Source organism: Molossus molossus, unplaced genomic scaffold, assembly GCF_014108415.1.
Source record: "Molossus molossus isolate mMolMol1 unplaced genomic scaffold, mMolMol1.p scaffold_m16_p_3, whole genome shotgun sequence".
Taxonomy (NCBI): Eukaryota; Metazoa; Chordata; class Mammalia; order Chiroptera; family Molossidae; genus Molossus; species Molossus molossus.
In genome coordinates this window covers 105,441,781-105,459,589 of record NW_023425366.1, presented here as the reverse complement: position 1 = coordinate 105,459,589, position 17,809 = coordinate 105,441,781, and the positions used below count along the sequence as shown (strand labels likewise).

At 41.6% G+C, this 17,809-nt stretch overlaps 1 protein-coding gene across 1 annotated transcript; it reads left to right on the top strand.

The window, feature by feature from the left end:
• Positions 1–11,928: 11,928 nt before the first annotated feature.
• MRPS17 (mitochondrial ribosomal protein S17) lies at positions 11,929–14,742 on the top strand. Its single transcript, XM_036280497.1, has 3 exons — positions 11,929–11,981; positions 12,574–12,717; positions 14,317–14,742. The coding sequence occupies exons 2-3, from the start codon at positions 12,595–12,597 to the stop codon at positions 14,584–14,586; spliced, it is 393 nt and encodes a 130-aa protein (XP_036136390.1). The 5' UTR covers positions 11,929–11,981; positions 12,574–12,594; the 3' UTR covers positions 14,587–14,742.
• Positions 14,743–17,809: the final 3,067 nt, after the last annotated feature.

The window sequence follows — 17,809 nt, the reverse complement described above, 5'->3', positions numbered from 1 at the left end:
ACAAACTGCAACAGAGGCATGTACCCTTAGTGGGACCCGAACCCGGGTCTCTCTGGACCACAGGTCGACGCTCTAACTGCTGACCCAAACCGGCCAGGGCTACTTAAAATTTTTTAAAGAGACTCCATTTTTAGCCTTTTCTTAGGATATATTATTTATGAAAATTGAATTTTATATGCTAATTATACTTGTTCTAATCTCCATCAAAGTAAATACATAACTGAAATTTTATTCTTTTTCTTTTTTGATCCTTGCCTAAGGACTTTTTTTTTTTTTTTTTTTTTGCATTTATCATCAGATAGTGCAGGAGGGAGAGAAGGAGGAAGAGAGCAAGAGAAACATCAACGTGAGAGAGACACATCGAGTGGTTGCCACTCACACGACTCCAACCGGGTTGGAGACAAACTGCAACCGAGGTACGTGCCCTTAGCAGGAACCAAACCCGGGTCTCTCCGGTCCAAGGGTGACGCTATGACCGCTGAGCCAAACTGGCCAGGGCCATAACTGAAATTTTAAATATTCATTGATGTACCACCTAAATCCTCTGTACCATTATTTGAGAAACAATGCAGTAAGATGGCAATATTCGGTTATTTATTTTTTTTTTTAGCCATCCTTTCATTATTCTCATCAAGTGAGTACTAAGGTCACTTTAAAGAGTCTTGGTTCCCAGTCAGGATACGTCCCCAGGTTGTGGGCTTAATCCCCAGTGGGGGCATGCAGGAAGCAGCCAATTGATGTTCTCTCTCATCGATGTTTCTTTCTCTCTCTCCCTCTCAATTCCTCTCTCTCTAAAATCAATAAAAGAAATTAAAAAAAAAAAAAAAAAGAGTCTTGGAGCCCTGGCCTGTTTGGCTAAGCAGTTAGTGTCAGCCCACGGACCAGAGAGACCCAAGTTTGGTTCCTGCTAAGGGCATGTACTTTGGTTGCAGTTTGTCCCCAGCCCCAGTTGGGGTTGTGTGGGTGGCAACCACTCGATGTATGTCTCACGTTGATGTTTCTCTCTCTCTCTTCCTCCCTCTTTCCCTCCTGCTCTATCTGAAGATAAATGCGAAAATGTCCTTGGGTGAGAACTAAAAAAAAGAAAAAAAGTCTTGGAGGAGACTGAGGATCATGATGAAATTTGAAAAGTGATTCAGAGAAGTGTACTTTTCTATCATGTTGTTCTAGTTTTAAATTTCTCTATAGCAAACATCCACTTTTAAATTAAAATTGTTGTTTCTGCTATATTTGCAGACTTGAATACAAAGAAGGTTTTTGTTGTTTTTTCTAATAATGACCAGGGCCTAGGAATCCCTCTGCCTCCCAGCCCCACTCTGGAAGACTAGCTGTGGGCTACGTACCAGGAAGTGAGCTCTGCGGTACAAAGTTGATGCTATGAACCAGGAAGAGCCTTAGTGTCTTATATAAACAACTAAAGAAGTATACTAATTGGCTTAATAATTCACTTTATTTATTGAGATGTATTTATGTAACACCTTTTTCCAGAAAGAATTTAGGTGAGTTCAACTGATTTTTATGACTGCAACCTTGTTTGACAAAAATGACATTTTGATGTTACAAAGCATTGTAAACTGTCATAAGCCATAGACAGCTGTAACTATGAGGCTGCTTGAGTTTCTTGGCTTTTCATTTCTCTCAGTCTTCTCAGGGATGGTGAAAGAAGCTGAGGATAAGGTAGGAATGCAGTGTCCTTGCTTTCTCACCATTCTTCTAACATACCTCCCAGCTCAAGACTTCCCTGATGTTCCTCCCTGTGAAGGGCTAGATTGCAAAGTTCTTGAGCCAAAGCTGAAATTATTTAAAGACTTTTAAGAATTAAAACACTAAAAGCCAAGAAATTAATAAAGTGACCTCATTTCATCACAGAAGTTAAACTTTTCGATGTGCATTTATGTCCCACACATCAGTGGATGTGAACTAGGTAATAAAACCCTGAGTTACAGTAGTCAGGGAGGATGTCTAATAGTATTTTGTGTTCAAATATCATTGTAGTGGAGATCCATTGTCATGGTAGATCGGTTCTGGAATTATCTCTTCAAAAGAAATTACACTTAACATTCATTTGCCATAGGAGGCAGATTAAGGCACTCAGAGTTCAGGAACAGAGTGAGCCAAGGTGAAGTCTGACAGCAAAGGTATGTATTAAAGAAGTAGTGATTGCCCGGCCAGTGTGGCTCAGTGGTTGAGCACTGATCCATGTACCAAGAGATCACCGGTTTGATTCCCCATCAGAGCACATGCCCAGGTTGTGGGCCAAATCCCCAGGGGTGGGAGGGTCATGCAGGAGGTGGTCAGTCGATGTTCTCTCTCATCGATGTTTCTATCTCTCTCCCTCTCCCTTCCTGTCTCTTTAAAATCAATAAAGAAAAAATTTTTAATAATAAAGAAGTAGTGATTAATTACAATTAGTTTTGCAACCGGATAAAAAAAAAGCCTGAATATTTCACAGACAGTACTAAGGACTCCAATACGAGGCAATTTATCTCAGGATTGGTGAAAAACACAATAGGATTTTTAGAAGATCAGGAAAATTTGGACAATCCCAGGAAAGAATTGTCTTGACTAAAGCAGGGCACAGTTGGCCAAGAATTTTCTCCAATTCTTTATAAATAGGAACTATAAATTAGAAACCTACTATATATTCCTAAGGGTCACAAATGATTATGCTTATGTTGTACAGTAAATCATGTTATTCTGGTGTGAATTCATTCTCATGTCGTCCTTTGTTCTCTTCCAAATTAAGGAGTGAACCCTAAATATATATTAATTACATCAAAATACTGATGGTCAGAGTAGGAGAGCCAGAGGAGTAGTACTCATTCAAAACCTTTTTGTTGTGACTTATTTCTGTCTAGGAGGGCAAGACATTACCATTTCACATATACTAGTTGGTCCATCCAACCAGGTGTTACTGCCCTTCTTTTATGAAAAGACGCGCTTGATGCTAGGCATAATAATAAATGATTAATTCAAACTGAAATGCCACTTGAGCAAGGGTCATCTTTCTCCTAATCCAATAGATACAAACAGTACCTAGGACAGTGCTTTATACCTACCACTCTGAAAACATTTAATAAATATATTCAAATTAATAAAAATGAAAATTTGCTGCTCAGCACCAAAATCTGTGGGACTATTTCTCAGAACCTCAGAGTATTAAAGGAGCATCATGATGATAGGTTCTCTTATGTCCAAAGGGTTTGTGTGCTTGGAACAAAACACTATTGTTTGTATTTGATTAATGTTTAATTTATTAACTTAAAAAACCAACTGACACCTTTTAAGTAGTCAACATTTCTGTTCCCAGGGTTCCAATTTTTCAGATGTCCCTAGATTTAGGTTGTTCTACCATTTGTATACCTACCTCAGGTTTTAGTAATCTTATCAAACCCCAAATAAAAATATTGTCTCAGACTAATTAAGTTGCAATTTATAGATTAGCAACTGGCTGATCCTTAGGTCATCCATAAAACCTAGCTTCATGGACCAAATAACTTTCTTTGGTCTCTTATTATAACAAAACATCACTTCTGTCAAGAGATATTTTTAGACCTTTTATGTACGTTTAAAAGTTTTTAGATTTGGCCCTGGCCGGTTTGGCTCAGCGGTTAGAGCATCGGCCTGTGGTCCTGAGAGACCCGGGTTCGGTTCCCGCTAAGGGCGCGTACCTCGGTTGCAGTTTGTCCCCGGCCCTGGTCAGTTGTGCGGGTGGCAGCCACTCGATGTGTCCCTTTCACATCGATGTTTCTCTCTCTCTCTCTGTTCCTCTCTCTCCCTCCCACTGTACCTGAACAAAAAATGGAAAAATGTCCTCTGGTGAAGATAAAAAAAAAGTTAAAATTTTTTAGATTTGAACTTTCCCAAAACCATCAGGTCCATTGTCCTGTCATTCTGGCAATCTTGACTAGCATTATTTAAAGTTTTTATATGCCTCATTTGTCTAATTAATTAGGCCATCTAGCTCCCTGCTGAGGAATGCCATTTTTGTTGTTTTCCTCTATAGAACATTTAACTACTTCATTTTGCAACACACTGTTGAATCCTTTTTCTTCTTGGTTATTGTATGTGAGTGTTAGAACTGATTAACTGTTGAACAAAACTTTCTACTTTGTCTAAGGGACTGTCCACTTCCTATTTCCTTTCTTTTTTTAAATTTATTTTTTTAATTTTATTTTTGTTACAGATGTTTCTCCTTTTTTTACCCCATTGGCACCCTCCTCCCCATCCCCCCGCCCCGTCCTGGCTTTGTTGTCCATGTCCATTGGTTATGCATACATGCATAGAAGTTCTGTGGTTTATCTCTTCCCACCCCCACCACCCCCTCTTCTGAGGGATGTCAGTCTGTGCCCTACTTCCATGTTTCTGGGTCTACCGTATTCCTCAGACTGTTATGTTCATTATATTCCGTATGTAAGTGAGATCATGTGGTATTTGTCTTTTTCTGCTTGGCTTGTTTCACTTAGGATGATACTTTCCAGGTCCCTCCATGTCGTCTCAAAGGATAAGAGATCTTTCTTTCTTACAGCTGCATAGTACTCCATTGTGTATATGTACCACTGCTTTTTTATCCATTCGTCTACTGATGGACACTTGGGCTGTTTCCAGATCTTAGCTATTGTAAATAGTGCTGCTATGGGGGCCTATTTCTTGATATGGCTTAATATTTTGCAGGATTATTTGGCTTGCACAGCACCCTATGTTTCTTTTTAACTGATTAAACAGGAATATGCACACTCATATATATGTACAAATGCACTTAGCAAGAAAGAAAACATATATATATTTTTTGATATATTTAAGATGAATAATGAATCATACAGGGAACTTCCATTCAAGGCGGCAGAGTAGGTAAACTATACTTTTCTTCTCCCACGACCACATGAAAATTACAACTAAGTTACAGAAAAACCATCATTGAGAACCACCTGAAGACTAGCTGAACAGAATTGCCATGACTAAGGACATGGAGAAGCCACAGTGACACTGATAGGAGGGGTGGAGAAGCAGAATGAGCAGGTCCCACACCCACAGTGTGGCAGTAAAGAAGTGAAGGTTCCCGCTGAGAAGCAAAGGGTCTCAGCCCAGGACACCAGTGTCAAGAAGAGGAGTCCCCATAACATCTGGCTGCAGAAATGAGCAGGGATTATATTTGAGTGAAATGCAGGGCTCCTGGAGTCCCAGACATTCTTCTTGAGGGGCACATGGATTCACTTGCTCACATACTCACTCACTCTGGGCTCTAGTGCAGGGGCAGCAGCTCAGAAAGCACCATATATACATGGGGAAGAATTAAATACCTTCATTGGGGGCTGGAGGGGCAGGGGCCAGGGCAGCTCTCTCTGGGTCAGAAGTGCTGGCAGGCACCATTGTTTTCTGTTGAGCACTTCTCCACCCAACCAGCAGGTGCAAGTGGACACAAAATCTGTGGTTTCTATTAACCTCACTAACACCATTCACCCCGCTCTTGTGATTCTCTGAGACCCCAACTCATGCAACTCACATGTGAAGCTGAACCTCTTCCAGCAGTTTTTACACACAAGGGACTGGCTTCACCTCATGCTGCAGACTTTACTAAAACCTCTCAGAAATTCACCACCCCAAACAAGCAGTGGCTGCCTTAGGTATACCCTGTACCTCCTGCTAAGTAGCCAGAAGACTGGCATAGGCAGAAACTTGACACCACTTGCATTGTAGTGCCATCAGTTAGCCCCAAACCTGTTATAGGCTGTGGCCACTGTTGACTTGGAACATAGTTTTAACTAGGTAGCCAGAGCCCAGCACAATTGGTGGCTAGCCTCATCTTACATTGTGGTGCCCCCAAAGTGTCCCAAGCCTGGCACTAGTGACAGCTGGCCTTGGTAAACAGCCTTGCTTCTCCCAAGAGCCTCTATGCCCAGCACAAGCAGCAACCAACATCAATCCCTTTGGGGTGGGTGGAGGTGGAAGAGGTTATGAGGGGATAAATGGTGATAGAAAAAATAAAGAGCCTGACCGGTGTGGCTTAGTGGTTGAGCGTCGACCCATGCACCAAGAAGTCGCCAGTTCGATTCCCAGTCAGGGCACATGCCCAGATTTTGGGCCAAACCCCCAGTGGAGGGCATGCAGGAGGCAGCCAATCGATGTTCTCACTCATCTATGTTTCTCTCTCTCTCTCTCCCTCTCCCTTCCTCTCTCTCTAAAATCAATAAAGACAAAAATGTTTGAAAAATACAGAAAAATAATAAAGTAAGTGAGAACTTAAAAAAAAAAAATCAATCACTTTGTACCTCCCACTAGGTAGTCCCAATTTGGGCACAAGTGGCAGCTGACCTGGCCTGCAGAAGATCCCTTCCCAAGAGGCTCCAGAAACAACATACCCAGTAGCCAGCTTCAGACAACACCAGAGCACCACCAGTCATTTCCACAAACGACACACCCAAAGGACAGACTCAGCTGGCACCAGAGCCCCACTAAATTGACTCCCACTCCATAGGTCAGCTCCCACACAACAATCTGTGTGAAGTAGTCATAGCCAGCCCTCAACTAGCATACTGGAGATCAATTCTACCCACTGACATGCCAAAAGTAGTCAAGGCTCAACTACAACAGGAAGGCACACACAATCTACAAAGGACACCCTTAAAGCACCTGGGCACCTGGCTCAGGTGACCAGGGAGAATATGCCATAAGCCCCACAGAGCACTTACTACATAAGGCCACACTGCTAAGGCTATGAGACATAGCAGATCTATCTAATACATACAAACACAGGAATCAGCTAAAATGAAGAGACAAAGAAACATGTCCTAAATGAAAGAACAGAACAAAACTTCAGAAAAAGAACTAAATGAAATGGAGACAATATACCAGATAAAGTTGAAAACACTGTTTATAAGGTTGTTCAAAAAGCACAGGGAAAGAATAGATGAACTCAGTGAGAACTTCAATGGAGATAGAAAACATAAAAAATAACCAGTCAATAACTGAAATGAAGCATACATTAGAGGTCCTGGCTGAGTAGCTCGGTTGGTTAGAGCATCATCGCAATAAGCCAAGATTACAGGTTCAGTCCTTGGTCAGGGCACAAACAAGAATCAACTAGTGCCCTGGCCAGTTTTGCTCAGCGGTTAGAGCGTCAGCCTGCGGTTCAGAGAGACCCGGGTTCGGTTCCCACTAAGGGAGCGTGCCTCGGTTGCAGTTTGTCCCCGGCCCGGGTTGGGCTGTGCGGGTGGCAGCCACTCGATGTGTCCCTTTCACGTCCATGTTTCTCTCTCTCTCTCTCCCTCCCACTCTATCTGAACAAAATATCGAAAAATGTCCTCGGGTGAGGATAAAAAAAAAAAATTAGCAAGGAAACACAGACTCTAAATGAAGCACTAGACCAAATGGATTTAATAGATATCTACAGAGAATTACACCCCAAAACTAGAGAATTCACATTCTTCTCAAGTGCACATGGGACATTTTCAAAGATAGACCACATGTTAGGACACAAACTAAGTCTCTACAAGTTCAAGAAGACTGAAATCATATCAAGCATCTCCTCAGATCACAATGGCATAAAACTAGAAATCAATTGCACCAAGAACATGCAAAGACATTTGAACACATGGAGGCTAAATGGCATGTTATTAAACAATGAATGGGGTTACCGAGGAGATCAAGGAAGCAATTAAAAGCTTCCTGGAAACCAATGAAAATGGACACACAACAACACAAAATCTATGGGATGCAGCAAAAGCAGTTCTGAGAGGGAAGTTCATAGCACTACAGGCCTACCTCAAGAAACAAGAAAAATTTCTAATAGATTATCTAACCTCACAACTTAAAGAACTAGAAAGCAAACAAAAAGAAAACCCCAGAGCAAGTAGAAGGAAGGAAATAGTAAAGATCAGAGCAGAAATAAATGACATAGAGACCAAAAAATCAATTCAAAGGATCAATGAAACAAAGAGCTGGTTTTTTGAAAAGATAAACAAGATCGATGGACCCTTAGCTAGACTCATCAAGAAACAAAGAGAGAGAACCCAAATACACAAAATCAGAAATGAAAGAGGAGAAGTAACAACCGACATCACAGAAATACAAAAGATTGTTAACAGCTACTATGAACAACTATATGGCAACAAATTCAACAATCTAAGTGAAATGGACAAATTTCTAGAAACACACAGTCTCCCAAAATTGGACCAGGAAGAGATAGAAAACTTAACAGACCAATAACAAATAAGGAAACTGAAGATGTAATCAAGACTCTCCCAGCAAACAAAAGCCCAGGCCCGGATGGCTTCACGGGGGAGTTTTACCAAACATTCAAAAAAGAACTAACACCCATTCTCCTCAAACTATTTCAAAAAATTCAAGAAGGAAGACTTCCAAACTCATTTTATGAGGCCAGCATAATTCTAATTTCAAAACCAGAAAAAGACACTACAAAGAAGGAAAACTACAGGCCAATATCCCTGATAAACAATATTCCTGATGCCAAAATCCTTAACAAAATACTAGCAAATCAGATCCAGCAATACATCAAAAAAAATTATTCACCATGACCAAGTGGGATTCATCCCAGGGATGCAAGGCTGGTACAATGTTCGCAAATCAATAAATGTGATACACCACATAAACAAAGTGAAGAATAAAAACCACATAATCATATCAATAGACGCTGAAAAAGCATTCGACAAAATCCAGCATCCATTTCTGATAAAAACACTCAGCAATGTGGGAATAGAGGGATCATATCTCAACATAATAAAGGCCATATATGAAAGACCTGCAACCAACATTATGCTCAATGGGCAAAAACTAAAAGCATTTCCCTTAAGAACAGGAACAAGTCAGGGATGCCCACTTTCACCAATCTTACTTAACATAGTACTGGAAGTCTTAGCCACAGCAATCAAACATGAAGAAAAAATAAAAGGGATCCAAATTGGAAAGGAGAAAGTGAAACTGTCATTATTTGCAGATGACATGATATTATACATAGAAAACCCTAAAGACTCCATCAAAAATGTACTAGACTTAATAAATGAATTTGGTAAAGTAGCAGGATACAAAATTAATGTCAAGAAATCAACAGCATTCTTATACACCAATGATGAAGTCACAGAAAAAGAAACTGAAAAAAGAACCCCATTTACCACTGCAGCAAAATAATTAAGATACCTAGGAATAAACCTCACCAAAGAAGTAAAGGACCTATTTGCAGAAAACTACAGGACATTGAAAAAAGAAATAGAGCCCTGGCCGGTTTGGCTCAGCGGTTAGAGCGTCGGCCTGCGGTCCTGAGAGACCCGGGTTCAGTTCCCGCTAAGGGCACGTACCTCGGTTGCAGTTTGTCCCCGGCCCTGGTCGGTTATGAGGGTGGCAGCCACTCGATGTGTCCCTTTCACGTCCATGTTTCTCTCTCTCTCTGTTCCTCTCTCTCCCTCCCACTCTACCTGAACAAAAAATGGAAAAATGTCCTCGAGTGAGGATAAAAAATAATAATAATAATAATAATAATAATAATAAAAAGAAAAAAGAAATAGAGAAAGATCTAAAAAAGTGGAAGCACATACCTTGTTCATAGATTAGAAGAATTAATATCATTAAAATGTCCACACTACCCAAAGCAATCTATAGATTCAATGCAATCTCCATCAAAATACCAATGACATATTTCACAGAACTAGAACAAATACTTCAAAAGTTCATATGGAACCAAAAAAACCCCGAATAGCCACAGCGATCTTGAAAAAGAAGAACAAAGTAGGTGGGATCACAATACTGGATATCAGGTTATACTACAAAGTTACTATAATCAAAACAGCCTGGTACTGGCACAAGAACAAGCATATAGATCAGTGGAACAGAACAGAAACCCAGAAATAGACCCAAGACATTATGCTCAATTAATATTTGACAAAGGAGGCAAGAGCATACAATGGAGTAAAGACAGCCTTTTTAATTAATGGTGCTGGGAAAATTGGACAGCTACATGCAACAAAATGAAACTAGACCATCAACTTACACCATACACAAGAATAAACTCAAAATGGATAAAAGACTTAAATGTAACCTGTGAATCCATTAAAATCCTAGAAGAAAATGTAGGCAACAAATTTCAGACATCATACGCAGCAGAATTTTCACTGATACATCACCTAAGGCAACAGAAACAAAGGAAAAAATGAACACATGGGACTACATCAAACTAAAAAGCTTCTGCACAACAAAAGAAACAACCATCAAAATGGAAAGGCAACCCACTGTATGGGAGAGCATCATTGCCAATGATACATCAGATAAGGGGTTAATTTCCAATATATATAGAGTGCTCATACAACTCAACAAAATGAAGACAAAGAACCCAATTAAAAAATGGGCAGAGGACCTAAATAGACACCTCTTCTAACAGAACATACAAATGGCCAAGAGACATATGAAGAAATGCTCAACATCACTAATCATCAGAGAGATGCAAATTAAAACAACAATGAGGTATCACCTCACACCTGTCAGAATGGCCACCATCAACAAATCATCAAACAATAAGTGCTGGCGAGGGTGTGGAGAAAAGGGGACTCTAGTATACACTGCTGCTGAGAATGCAGACTGGTGCAGCCTCTATGGAAAACACTATGGTGTTACCTCAAAAAATTAAAAATTGAATTGCCATTTGACCCAGTGATCCCACTTCTAGGAATATACCCTAAGAAGCCTGAAACACCAATCAGGAAGAATATATGTACCCCCATGTTCATAGCAGCACTATTTACAATAGCTAAGATCTGGAAACAGCCCAAGTGTCCATCAGTAGACGAATGGATAAAAAAGCTGTGGTACATATACACAATGGAGTACTATGCAGCTGTAAGAAAGAAAGATCTCTTATCCTTTGAGACGACATAGAGGGACCTGGAAAGTATCATCCTAAGTGAAATAAGCCAAGCAGAAAAAGACAAATACCACATGATCTCACTTATATACGGAATATAATGAACATAACAGTCTGAGGAATACGGCAGACCCAGAAACATGGAAGTAGGGCACAGACTGACATCCCTCAGAAGAGGGGGTGGGGGTGGGAAGAGATAAATCACGGAACTTATATGCATGTATGCATAACCGATGGACATGGACAACAAAGCCAGGATGGGGCAGGGTGTGGGGGATGGGGAGGAGGTGTCAATGGGGTAAAAAAGAAGAAACATCTGTAACAAAAAAAAATTAAAAAACAAACAAACATGTGGTACATGTACACAATGGAGTACTATGCAGCTGTAAGAAAGAAAGATCTCTTATCCTTTGAGATGACATGGAGGGACCTGGAAAGTATTATCCTAAGTGAAACAAGCCAAACAGAGAAAGACAAGTATCATATGATCTCACTTATTTGTGGAATATAATGAACATAACAGTCTGAGGAATGGGGTAGACCCAGAGACGTGGAAGTAGGATACAGACTGACAATCCCCAGAAGAGGGGGTGGTGGGGAGAGATAAACCACAGAACTTATATGCATGTGTGCATGAACAATGGACATGGACAACAAAGCTGACAGGACAGGGGGGAGGAGGAATCAGTGCGGTGAAAAGGAGAAACATCTGTAACAAAAATAAATAAATTAATTTTTAAAACAAATAAATAAATAAAAATAAATCTCATCATTCAGCTGCACCGGATGTTTCAGTCAGTATTTGATGAACTAGTGAAGTTCCTTGGATTTGGAAGGCCTGTCCAATGCTTGGGAAGGAGCTCAACGGAAGAAGAGGAAACCAAACGGAACAGTAAATGAAAGACCGAAGATTCCGCATATCCCAGGCGACTCGAGGTCTGCGACTCTCCGTCCGGCTCCCTTCAAGGGGCGGTGGGAGGAGAGCTGCCTTTAACCCCGCCCAGGACGCCAGCGAGAGGGGCGGTCCGAGGCGGGGCGACCTGCGTGCGGCGTGACGCAACCACGCTCCGACCGGCTCTCCGCGGACTGCGCGCTGGAACTTGAGTGTCGGGAGGTGAGTGCCGTCCCCTCGGTGTAGCTGCAGGAGTGGGGTTGGGGTTCCCGGACCCTGTCCGCGGAACTCCTCCGGGTGAGACGAGTCGCCTGCCTTGGGGGTTTTCGGCCGAAGCGGAGGGATCAGTCACCCCAACCTTCCCCAGGCCGAGTGGGATGTACTTAATATTAACTAGCTGATACCCACAGCAACCCTAAGTCAAGGTCTCCTTCACTGGGAGGACACCCCTGCCGCCCCGCTCGGGCCTTGCCGCGCCGCGAGTAGCCGGCGGGATGGGGAGAAGTGAGACACCAGTGAAGGCCAGCGCTTATTCGCGTCGAGCGCCGCCGAACATTCCTGTGAATAGGCCCTGTTGTTATTCCCATTTTGCAGAGGTGGAAACGGAGGCTTTAGAGGGGTTAAATGTACAGCTTTGTAAAGGGTGTAAAGATGGGAGGTTGAGTGATTAAATAGGGAATCGGGTAAGCATCTCTGAAGTGTTGATTCCAGAAGGCCAACAAAAGCTGTTTCTGAATTTGGGCAGTTCTAGTGACAAAAATCATTTGGCGAGTGATAACCACCAGAACATTAAACTTTGAAATTTGTTTTTCAGGTAACCAAAAAGCCACCCGAAATGTCAATAGCTCGTTCATCTGTCCATGCCAAATGGATCGTGGGGAAAGTGATTGGAACAGCAATGCAAAAAACTGCTAAAGTGAGAGTAACCAGGCTTGTTCTGGATCCCTATTTATTAAAGGTGAGAAACATCCCTGTTTTCAGGTGTTGTTGATGAATCACCAACACATTCAGTGTTCTAAGCAGAAGAACACTATCAGTAAAAATTTATTGAGTATCTGCTGCACACAGCTGGTTCATTTGTGTAACAAAGTGAATTATTCATGGTTACATTCTAAGGACACGTAGAGTTCATTTCAATTCAATCTGGTAAGTGCTGTAGTCTTTCCTGCGCAATGTATTGTGGGAGCAGAGAGCAGGACACCTCAATTCTTCCCAGGTTGCTGAAGGAGCACACCTCGATTAAGAAACATTTGAGCTGAATCACAAAAAAGATGTTATCCAGAGGACCAGGTTGGGGGAATTCATTCAGGCCGTGATGAATAGTTTGTGGAAGTTCTTTTAGCGGTGAGAGGATATAACATTCTATAGGAACAGCAGGTATTTTGCAAGGATGAGCCTGGAGCTTGGCACCAAGTAGGCACTGCTGAATGAGTGCAAAAACAATCAGAACTGGAATGTGAAGGGCACCTTATGTTGTATTTTGGGGTTTCATCTTATAAGCAAAGGAAAGACAGGCTAGCCCTGGCCAGTTTGGCTCAGTGGTTGAACATCGGCCTGCGGACCAGAGAGTCCTGGGTTCGGCTCCCGCTAGGGGCACATACAAAAAAAAAAAGACAGACAGACTTGGAGATGGGTAGGGATGAGGATTGAAGGTTAAGGGGGTGGGTAAGGAGGCTATTGTGAAGGTGTAGGATGAAAATGATAAGGACCTGAACAGTCCTTGGAGCAATGGCAATGTACTGGAAAAAGAAGATTTTAGAACTGACAGAGTCCTTGATTTGTCAGATGTGTACGGGAGGGAGGGGGAAGTGCCAAAAATGTTTCTGCATTCAAGGTTGGTAAAAAGGCCAGTTGTTATCTGGAATCAAAAACACAGGAGTAAGCTGAAAGGTTGATAGCATGATCAATAATATTAAAACCAGAAGACTTTAGTTTGAATACTGACTCTGTTGTTTACTAGCTGTGCACATTGTTTCCCTAAGCCTTTTTTCTCGTCTGTAAATGGGAATACCTGCTGTGGAGGGGTTTTCTCGAGGAATAGATGATTCTAGTTATCTGTAGCTTGTTTACAATACTTTGAGCCAGGCATGGAGCTAAGTGCTTTATGTATATTGTAACATTTAATTCTCTTGGTATCTTTAGAGGTGCAGGTATTAGAGCTTCATTTTTTGGTGGGGAAAAAACTGAGCTTGGAATTAAGTGATTTGTCCTAAATCATACATTTAGTGGTGACAGTAGCATGTTTATGGACTAGAGAGAAGGTGCCACTGGAGGGAAGAATTTAAATAGCGTAGAGAAGGGTGGTAATTGATAGAGCAAGGGTACTGAATACTGAAGGTAATAGACTGGAGAGCTTGGGGACAGGATCATCTCTGGAAAAGTCATTGCTGTTTTCCAGAAATTAAACAGCTAGTTTTTGTATTGCAAGCCTCCTTACGTATATTATCTTTTTTCCCCAAGTCCCAGCTTATTTTCTGTGCATTATTTTTTCATATTCTGTACTGCATTGCCAGATCACAGATGGGAACTGCTGATTTGTTTCTCCTTCTCTCAATAGTATTTTAATAAACGAAAAACCTACTTTGCTCATGATGCTCTTCAGCAGTGCACAATTGGGGATATTGTGCTCCTCAAAGCTTTACCTGTTCCACGAACGAAACATGTGAAACATGAGCTGGCTGAGATCATTTTCAAAGTTGGACAAGTCATAGATCCAGTGACTGGAAAACCCTGTGCAGGAACTACCTACCTGGAGAGTCCAATTAGTTTGGAAACCACGCATCTAACCAAAAATCTGGAAAAACTCAGTATCTCTTCTGAACAGTGAAAGAGGATTAGAAAAACAAACCAAAGGGAAAAATTTATAAGTTTGCTTTATGGAAAAGAAATGTTTCTAAGTTTCATCACAAACTGATCAGTTTCTCTTCTGGTATTTATGAAATAGCTAAAAGTAAATGAATAAAAGGTTTGTTATAATTTTTCAAAAAAGTTTATGGTCATGTTTTCAATTTCCTTTTTAGTGAATGTACTTTACTGTTACATTAAATGTGCCTGGAAATCTGCTTCATTATATTTTAAGCTCACTATTTTAGATTTTTTTTTCATTCAAAAGACTCTTGAATTTATTCTAGAACCTTTATTTTGGAAGAAGAGACCTTTTTCATACATAAACAAATAAGAACACATTAAGTGTCCTGGCTGGTTTGGCTCAGTGGTTGGAGCATTGGCCTGCGGTCCAGAGAGACCCGGGTTCGGTTCCCACTAAGGGCATGTACCTCGGTTGTGGTTTGTCCCCACCTTGGTTGGGTTGTGCGGGTGGCAGCCACTCAGTGTGTCCCTTTCACGTCAATGTTTCTCTCTCTCTCTCTTTTCCTCTCTCTCCCTCCCGCTCTATCTGAACAAAAAATGGAAAAATGTCCTCAGGTGAGTATTAAAAAAAAAAAAATTCTGTGTTACTTTTTTAATCTTGTATCCTAGGCTACTACATTAAATAGGAAGGAGTTCTTAAAATCTAGTACATTGATGAAATTGTAGTACATCTTACATGTGCATTTGAATTGGAGAATTTCAGAGTTTTGTTGCTGTCCACTGTCATTTAAATTTCGACCTGAAGAAACATTGAACAGTAGATTTTAGTTATCTGACTTCTAGAAAGAGATTTAGAGCATATTTCAACCTCCCCCTCGCAGGGCTCATACCAAGGTGTGGGAGGTATATGCAGGTGTCTTCATGGCAAACAAAGCAGTGTATGGGTGGGGAGAAATTAGAGTAATTTCCCCAAAGAGAGGAGATAGTACTCAAACTGAATCTTAAAGGAAGAGTCTCCAGGCTAGTAGATGAGGGGTGTGGACAGGGCATTCCAGGCAAAGGGAACAGAGTATCAAGTCCTCAAAGTATGAGAGAAAAGAACATAACCAAGAAGTTATGGCGCTGGTAAGGATTGTTGGAATATTTTGAACGGGTGGAAATCAGGTAGAGAAATAAACAGTAATTATGCTCTCAGTAGTGGTGGGTTATTTAACATTTTTTAAATGATATCATTAGATTCACATGTCAATAAAAGTAATAGCATCAGTGTAGAGAATAAGCTAGAAGGGGAAAGATTAGAGATAGGAAGGCTGACCTGTTCAGACTGGTCCTAAGATGTAAACTGAGTTGAGCAGGGAAGATGAAAAGAGATTGGATAGATGATGTTCCAGAGTAGAACTCTCAGAGCATGGTACCAGGGAGAGTGAGTAAAAGGGAAGCATTTAAAACTCTCTAGGTCTCTGGCTATGTGCTACCAGTTATCCTGGAAGGGATAGGACACCTGTCCAGGCCATCTCTAAAAGCTCAAATATTTTAAATGTTTACATATATTCTAATGTACTGTTTTTGTCTCTTTTTTTAATGAAGTCGGTGTTTTATTATTTTTATTATTTTATTTTTATCCTCAACCAAGGACATTTTTTCATTTTTTGTTCAGATAGAGCGGGAGGGAGAGAGAGGAAGATAGAGAAATATCGACGTGAAAGGGATATATCGAGTGGCTGCCAGCCGCATGACCCAAACAGGGCTGGGGACAAACTGCAACCGAGGTACATGCCCTTAGTGGGAACTGAACCTGGGTCTCTCAGGACCACAGGCCGGCGCTCTAACCGCTGAGCCAAACCAGCCAGGGTGTTTTTATCTTTTAAGATATTTTTTTTAATTATAGTGCAAAAATTATGCTTCTGGAAGATGCCCCATATATATATATTTTTAAATTTTTTATTTATTTATTTTGTTACAGATGTTTCTCCTTTTTTACCCCATTGGCAACCCCACCCCTATCCCGTCCCCAGCTTTGTTGTCCATGTCCATTGGTCATGCATACATGCATATAAGTTCCGTGGTTTAGCTCCTCCCACCCCTCCACCCCCTCTTCTGAGGGATGTCAGTCTGTGCCCTACTTCCATGTTTCTGGGTCTAAGATGCCCCATATTTACTCTGTGGCGCTGAGTAACCTAAGCCACACACCTGTGAAATAAGACCACTTCCCCCAGAAAATAGCATTGGGTTAATGGAACTCCAAAACAAAATGATAGTGGAGGGTGAAAAATGAAGAATGAGTAGCCTAATACTAAATAACACAAAAGTGAGTAAGCAAAGAAATGTCTACCAAGTTTACATTTCAGGAAAATAGATTTGAAAGTATTTGTCTCCTGAAATAGAGCTGAAAAATTGAGGGAATGTGTGAGAAAATCACAAGGGCATATTGATATTACTGCCTTGAAGAGGTCCTGCCTCCTGCTGTGTAGAACTGGGACCTGCCCTTTCTGCCCTGGGGATGGCTCACTTCTGCCACCCTTGTGGGTCTATTCAGCCTCTACAGCTTCACAGAGCATAAGCCCGTTGAAATCAGGGACATTCTCAGCCACGTAGCCTCTAGTTTCCTGTCCCTGTGTTCCACAGGCCTTTAAGAGACAGATGCCATCTCCCTGGGCTGGGCAAATCCTTGTTGCCACTCCTCCACCCACAGGACGTATTTCTGTAATGTTGCTCCTTGACAAATTAAGGTGTTCAAACACCGCCCCTGTCAGAATACTCCTGTACCCCAATGCTTCCTTCGCGTCCAAGATAACCAGCTTCAGAGAACTCCTCAGTCCACAAACCCATTTCCTGCCTCCCACCCTTCCTACAGAGACCTTCCAGCCTCAGGGTTCTGGGGGCATTCTCCTCTTGGCTTCTGCAGACTCACACTTGCCTTGAGATGTGCTCTTTAATGGGTAGGGCTTGCTGCTCCCAGTTTCTCCCCCGTCTCTCACTGTCTAGCTCCCTTTCTGCCCACCTTGTCTTGGTTGCCGTTTTCATGGTTACATTGTGGCTCTTTTATAACAGGATGCACTTTCCTCAAACAGTGCCATCCTGACCCACGCGTTTGTTTGTTTCCTCTGCTGATGGGAAATGTCCTCCCTTCTGGTCAACTCCCTTTTCCTTGGGACTGAGCTGTTGTGACAGCTCTTGAGTGTCTATCCTTCACTTCACAGCCATTGCCGGTTACTTGCTCTGCCGTCTGAGCTCCCTTCCCA

Coding starts and splice junctions, on each gene's coding strand:
- MRPS17 (XM_036280497.1), top strand. CDS start 12,595: ATGTCAATAGCTCGTTCATCTGTCCATGCCAAATGGATCGTGGGGAAA. Junction 12,718..14,316: donor TGGATCCCTATTTATTAAAG/GTGAGAAACATC, acceptor TTCTCTCAATAG/TATTTTAATAAACGAAAAAC.